This window comes from Loa loa, assembly GCF_000183805.2.
Source record: "Loa loa unplaced genomic scaffold supercont3.28, whole genome shotgun sequence".
NCBI lineage: Eukaryota > Metazoa > Nematoda > Chromadorea > Rhabditida > Onchocercidae > Loa > Loa loa.
In genome coordinates, this window is record NW_018108208.1 from 427,333 (window position 1) to 434,489 (window position 7,157).

Sequence of the window (7,157 nt, forward strand, 5' to 3'; positions counted from 1 at the left end):
TATATATATATATATATATATATATATATATATATATATATGAGTTGACTTTAATCTACTTATTCATTACAAACAAAAATTAGACTTGAAAAAAACAACTTCCATCTGTGATATGCTTCTACAACAATTTGATAATTTGCCAGCACTGGAAGAACTTTGGTAGGAAGCTGTGGACCTACAACTGATCTATGAGATCCTATAATGTTTCCCGTTATTACAATAAATCACTGTCCATAGTCCAACAACGATTCTAGTATACCTACGCCTTACATACCATAGGAGATGGACGATCAACAGCAGAAAACAAAGGTTATTACTTACCAAAGTTTTCCATCTTTCATAAAATACATGTAACTGTATCTCTATTTTGATTATACCGACTATTTTTTCGAAATTTCTTCTAATCTAAAGTAGCAAATCATTTCCAAAATGGTAGTTAATAACTTGTGCTGTCTCTCAACCGTCTGATCAACTTGTATTGCACATTAAACACGAAAATATACTTGGACATTCAACAGAGTCTTCTTCTGGGCCAGTTGAAGCGTGTACTTTAACACTAAGATCAGGATGGTTTAAATCGTACAGGTTGTTCACTCCACCAACATACAAACGACCTGTGGATGGATCGATAACCTAAAATTTTACATGTGCAATGACTTTTAGCCAAAAATGCTGTTTTAGAAGAAACTCTGGTTTTCTCCTCAACTGATGACTTTGTCTGTTTAAACACGATAAAATTAGCGATTACCCCCTTCCATCAAATCATTTTTTCCAAAATAGCTTCTTGTGAGGATTCATTAAGAATGAAAAGGTCGAGAAAAAAATACAAACACCGAAAAAAATCTAGATTTAGATCTAAACAAGTCAGTTATAAAGAGACAAACCTAATTCAAGCGAGGAGACGACCAAGAGCTTTTACAACTAGCTTAAAACTGTTCTGTTATTCATAAACAGGATGTTGTTTCATTATTTAACAAAAGTTACTCCATCGAATATGCTACAATTAACTTTTATGATATTGAAAGTTACCACGTATTTCTCATTCTTCTTTCCTGACTATAGAAATCGAAACACATCTCTTTACTAAACAAAGTTACAAATGTGAACTTTGTTTGTTCGTCTTTATCCAACAATATATATTATTTAAATTAATTCAAAAATTTATGTCTCTTTTCCAAACTATCATAACCTGCATTATATCTATTAAGATAAGGAAGAATTTTACTATTTATCAGAATAAGCTGTCAATTTAATGTAAATAATTTTGTTAATGACTTGGTTTGAAATATTCATATCAAATTTTACTGGAGTCAGCTCATATGCTTCAAAAGATTTGCATCTAATACGATAAACAAACTGATGAGTGGAACATCCTACTTAAACCATAACTTCCGCGATTTACCAAAATAGCTGGTACTTTTGCGAAGATTCTGGAAAAGAGTATGAGAACAAACCATTTTTTCGAACGGAAGATTTTCGCTATGAGCATTTGGACTGATAAACTCGGCAACAACGTCTTCTGAAGATGGGTTGGCGCTTACAAAAGCGATACTGTTGATTACCAGTTGGAGAAGCAACGATATGGCAAGGAGGCGAATCAGCTTGCGGAAGATCTGTATCAGATGAGGAAGGTGCAAAATGTATTGCAATAACTGATGGCGCATCACATCTACTGTTACACTTCATTTCATATCAAAATCAAAGCAACTAGGCAAATAATTCCCGAATGATGACGACTGTCTAATGTCTCGCCCAAATTCCTCGGCTTTCCGCTGAATGCTGATTTCCACTCCCTTCGTTTGATGCCTAAGAATAAGTTGAAACAATACAAAAAAAAAAATACTATTCATCATACTAAACGCAAGCGACGTTATTAATTAATAATGAGATACGAACAATAAGATGTTGCTGTTAATGTTTCAAAAGAAAAAAAGAAATTGGACGAAACACTGGACAATGTTTCAACAGCAAAACTAGGAAACTGAATCTTTGAGATAAGCTCCCTACCTTTTCCTATTAAATCAACATAGATTAAACATATTATTCAAGACCCAGAGGTTTCATATTCTTCAATCAATAGTTACCACATGATTTGTTTGTTATGAAATCAAATCTCCATGGGTTAATAAAACATTTAAATTCTCACCACGAGTTTAAACACCACTTCAACCGCTGATTATAATGCATTCTCAATCAGAAAGATTACCGCAGAATGAAATCCTTTGAAATCGATATCGATGAATTTATTATGAAGGAAGACAAACAGCACGTAATTGTTGTAATGGAGTCATTTATCTATTATAGGGAACATTGCACGATGCATCACCCACCTTTTTTAACATCATTTCAACATGCATTTTAATCAAGCATTCATGTTTCCGTAAGTTCATCAATCATTCGACTAAACATTGCCATTGTCTGAATAAATTCTTTAAATGTTAATTTAAGCTTACAACTGAATTACTCTGTACCCTTAAAATTAGAAATTTACTTAAAGTACTTATAGTTAGGGATCTAAACATGGCAATGAGCGTTAACTTTCGACAAAAAGTGATGTAGTTTGAGTTCATGGGCTTTGCCAACATTTCAGAATTGCAATAAAAAGTATTACTTTTTTGTATCCAAGTACACTCAACAAAGCTATCACTAAAGACAGAGCTATCTGAATAGAAGTTGGTCAATAACTAAGGAAGCTTTTCTGCATGATTAAATACTGCTGATTGAAAATCAAATGATTCTAAAAATCAAAAACCTTGTCAGTAAGCAAATTAGGAGGAATGCTTTATTTAATATATAATGAGTTTAACGTAAGTTCAATGTGCGCTACTGTGTTGAACAATTAAAAAGTTCCATTAATTTCGAAAGTTTGTAATTATAACTCTAGAGTTAAAGAAAAGCCCATTAATACAGCAGTACAGTAACAGTTGAAAGACCTATTTTTTAGAGTTAAAATATATTAGAGTCCGATCCAATATCCCTATATCACGTCCTCAAAAAAGCTTCGCCGTTACTATAGCTAGTTTTTGTGCCTTTGCTGCAACTCATTTTCTCCCTCTAAATATAATGAATCTGGAGCAATGACGAATTCTGTGTTGATGGAAGAATAAATTGCCAGAAATGTATATACCCAGATGAGAAAAGAAATGTGACTGAAAGTAATAATTACGAAAAGATGAAGTGCTGAGAGAAGAGGAAATCCTGATAAACATGCTTTGTAGGGAAGATTAGGAAGAAACGACATCTGTTAACCAAATTTGAGCGACACTAGACAGCTTTCACTAACTTCCGATTTGAGTCTCGATTTAGCTATATAATGAGCCATAATTAAGGAACAAAAGAACTGCTAATGACATAAAACAAGCAAACTAAAGATGTGATAGAGCTTTTAAAGCAAATGGCATCATGAAGGTGTAGCTTAGTTTGCACCATATTTTACTACGTTCAAAGTTTTTTAGCAATAAATACATCTCAACTAGGAGCGGAATCGCTAACAATTTCGGAACATTGTTTTTTTTTCATTTTGCAATAGTGAATTTAAGGAAGTGTTTTCATCTCTGTTGCATGCGCACGCTAACTGAATTTTCAGGCTGCATCACATACAGCTTTGGAAACATTCGTAGCTAAAGAAGCAATTAGCACACGCAAAGGGAACTATGAATGTTGGTCTGAAAAGCCAGATGAAAAGCTTGTCATCGAACTTCTGAGTTATGAAGGAACGCAAACGGATATGATAATTAAGTAGCATGATGGCATTTTAGTTAATGTAATTTCCACTCAGCATTTCATTCCATTCTGAAAAAAAAAAAATCTGGTGTGAATGTCCGCTGAAACTGATACAGCATCTAAATACTCGTCGTTTAGAACTATGTACATTATAGCCACCATAAAACACCCAACCTTGCAGTAAAAAACAGAAACAAAAAACAAGAGAAACATAAGTTTCCAAAAAACAAGGAAGCTCGAAACAAACTTCCTAAAGTCAAATTAGATCGTTTCTCCAACCACTGGTCGAAAAATTATCGAAAGAAATGAATGTATTTTTACTACCAAATAATATTAAACATCGCACGGCATAGCAGCAATGAAGACGAAAGGTTCTATCGAGTTATGTTTGCAATGTAAAACACGTATCATCTGTCCATTCTTCGCCGAAAATTTCTGGCTAGAAATTGAACACTATTTTAACATGTAACACAATATGAAAATCATATAATAAATCATCCTTGGTTGCACTGATTACAAGCTTTACAGAAATAACCAGAACATAAACTAACTATAAAACCTCTTTTTCAAATCTTTAATATTTAATCAACATCAGCAAGAATATATTGTTACATGACGCTCTTCAAAGTCTTTCAGGAATACCATCACTCGGTAATGAGGAGGGGCGGGGGAGCTTGTGCAAAACTTCCATCCAAACTCAGTCGAATGGATTCGGCACACGCGATAAAGATGGAGCTGAAGAGTTCTCCACGTATTCCAGCTTTATCCGTCACGCATCCAATAGTTAAATTGTAATGAATTTGAATGGCCTTAAGCGCACAACATTTGACGCTATAGAAAATCCCCAAATTATAGTGACATGTTCTTAACATTATCAATGGCCATAGAAAATTCAAGTCCAACAAATTAATCAAGCGATCCAAGTAGAAAATGACTGCTTATGAGAGGACGAAAATATTTCTGACAAAATCACGGCCTTAAATGATGGAACACTTCAAGAAAAGCAAGCGATTTCGTCGAGACAGATGGGAGAGAATGAATTGAAATGGAAATATTATTCTCAGTCACTCACACCTTGTTCAACTATTTCAGCACCAAAACTGAAATTCCGAGGAAAACTTACACCGGAATTTGCATAAAAAGGTTTGTAAATCTACAATGCTCTTCACTTTCTGCAATGACAGCTAATATGAGAACGACAGGTTATGTAACAAATCTTTCATTTACTTAGCATCAATAATGTAACTTCCAAACAAAACAAAAATTTTAGGTTATATTCAAAATAGGATTTCCAGTTGCACGTTAAACGTCCGAAAGCGGATGAGACGAGGATCGAGACGTTTAGGGAAAACTGCGATCCGGTGCGGAATCAGTTCAAGGATGGTTCGATCGATGAGGGTCATCCGTGACACAACGCTACGATTACTCATTCCACCGGCCAATGAACGACTAGACGAGGCAATATAACGATGGAAGATCTCCTAACCTTCCAATGCTAAACAGACAACAGTCACACCGGTACGATGTGTGGTAATGCGACCTATACATACACAGACACATACATACATACACACGCATACATACTCTACACAGACCTACTAATGAATCGATAATAGTGGCTACACACATACAGACAGTGAATAAAGTGAGTCAGTTGATGAGTGGACAGGCGGTTGTGTACTCAATCAGCTGAGGGAGTAATTGATTGGTGGCATCCGGAGTGGGTTGGATCGGGCTGTCCACTCATTAGTCCAAGATTAATCCATAGCGATTGAATACTACCAATTGGAAATTCAGCTTCGGGAGAACTTTTATTAAAAGAGGGAGTGGATAAATGTTTCATCCTTCTTACCTTTCTATGCAAATCAGTGAACGCGGAGGTCTTATTGCGGCTGTTCCACTACAGGAACAGTTGAAGGAGCGGGATGATTCTTATCCTTGAAAGACATTGAGGCCATTAGTCTAGTTACTTCAGCAAGGCGGGAAACGAAGGATGAAAGATGGACTGGTCTGGACATTATACGTAGAAGAAAAGCTAAATAATATGCTTTCAGGAGTAAACTGTTAAGTGATTAGATTTTAGCAATAAGTGTTTGTATTAGGTTGCTTTTATGGCCAATGTTGTTCAATCTGATAAAAGGCATCAATAATATTGCAAGCAGTAGAAGCAGTCTCTAAGTAGCCTCGAATTTATGAAAGTGCATAAATAAGATGATTCATATTAACGACACAGGAATATAGTTCGATAATTGATGGGAAACAATTGGTCCATGTGCTTTGCGCTCATCAATAGCCTACCCATCTGTTTGACTTCAGCCGTAATAGGGGGAATGAATTTAATGATTTCACTGCGATTATTGAATTCATTCATTCTCTCTGCTCACTGATTAATAGCTGAAATCAGGGAACAACAACAGACTTTCCTTCTCGTTAAAAACTTTTTATTCGAAGATTTCCATCAAAAGCATCGTGCATTTGTGCTAAATATCTCAGAGTTCCAACTACTCTTTCGTTGCATTCATTGTTGTTGCGGAAGGCAAATCAGATCCAATTTTGTAGCTTCCGGTTTTTGTTATCACCACGGGAATAGTCCTAAAAATGTGTTACAAAAATCGCCGGAAGGAGTCTGCAACTTCAGAAACAGTTAGTTCAAACGAAGTAACAAGTCCTGGGGATGTCACTTTTTTCCTCGAATTTTTATCTCATATTTCTGATTTTTTTCTTTTTTTTTCTTTTTTTTTTGGGGGGGGGGGGCGGAATGCCATTCCCTCCACAGTTCGATTTGGTGGAAGCTCAGAAAAATTGTAGAATTCCAAAATTAAATAAAATGATTTTAAAAGTCACATTTAAAAGAATTCTAGAATATAGCTAAATATTGCGCTTATCACGTATTTTCAACGTAATGTGCAGAGAGTAGTACAAATCAGTTAAGCTCTCTCCACTTCTAACAGAATACTGATTTGGTTTACAAATTTCTTCAACCAAATCAAGTTGATATTTTCTTACTTCATTGAAGCGACCTATCATCCCAGATGAAGTAATTCCTTTTTTAATTTTGCAGAAATTACAGTAACACAATAAGAATTTTTTCTCGTAGTCGAAAGTCTCAATTTAACCTTTTAAATAAGTTTTTTTTTTTCTCGAACATTTAACGATAGATTTAAATCCGCTTAGGCATTTATTTATATGGGCAAGGTTATGTGTTGCAGAAATAATTAAAAGAATGTTTAGATGCCGTTCGGTCTTAATTTTGGCTTGCACGAAACTAGCGGTTGTTTATCTACTTCGCACAAACTGGGAAGAAAAATCACAGCAGTAAATGACGATAATTTCAGAAAGAAGCACTCGAAACTTCGAGACCCACATTTGGGAGTGAATGTGTGCTCCAGTAAAAGAAAAATACACATTGCAAACAGTGCAGAGAGAGAGAGAGA

The 7,157-nt window shown here is 35.0% G+C and overlaps 2 protein-coding genes across 2 annotated transcripts in view; one reads left to right on the top strand and one right to left on the bottom strand.

Moving 5' to 3' along the window:
• Positions 1 to 1,812, bottom strand: part of LOAG_16919 (plexin A) — a gene marked incomplete at its 3' end in the record, with an annotated part of 12,939 nt that extends 11,127 nt beyond the window's left edge. The window contains exons 1-3 of the mRNA XM_020449573.1: positions 1,563 to 1,812; positions 1,455 to 1,519; positions 504 to 633 (exon numbers count right to left, since the gene is read on the bottom strand). Of these exons, the coding sequence (XP_020306889.1) occupies positions 504 to 633; positions 1,455 to 1,519; positions 1,563 to 1,686 (319 nt within the window). The 5' untranslated portion in view covers positions 1,687 to 1,812. The remainder of the gene's footprint in view (positions 1 to 503; positions 634 to 1,454; positions 1,520 to 1,562) is intronic.
• A 3,088-nt stretch (positions 1,813 to 4,900) lies between these two features.
• Positions 4,901 to 5,214, top strand: LOAG_11207 (hypothetical protein; the record flags this gene model as incomplete). The annotated part of the gene is made up of 2 exons (XM_003146728.2): positions 4,901 to 4,925; positions 4,994 to 5,214. The coding sequence occupies 2 exons, from the start codon at positions 4,901 to 4,903 to the stop codon at positions 5,188 to 5,190; spliced, it is 222 nt and encodes a 73-aa protein (XP_003146776.1). The 3' UTR covers positions 5,191 to 5,214.
• Between the last annotated feature and the right edge of the window lie 1,943 nt (positions 5,215 to 7,157).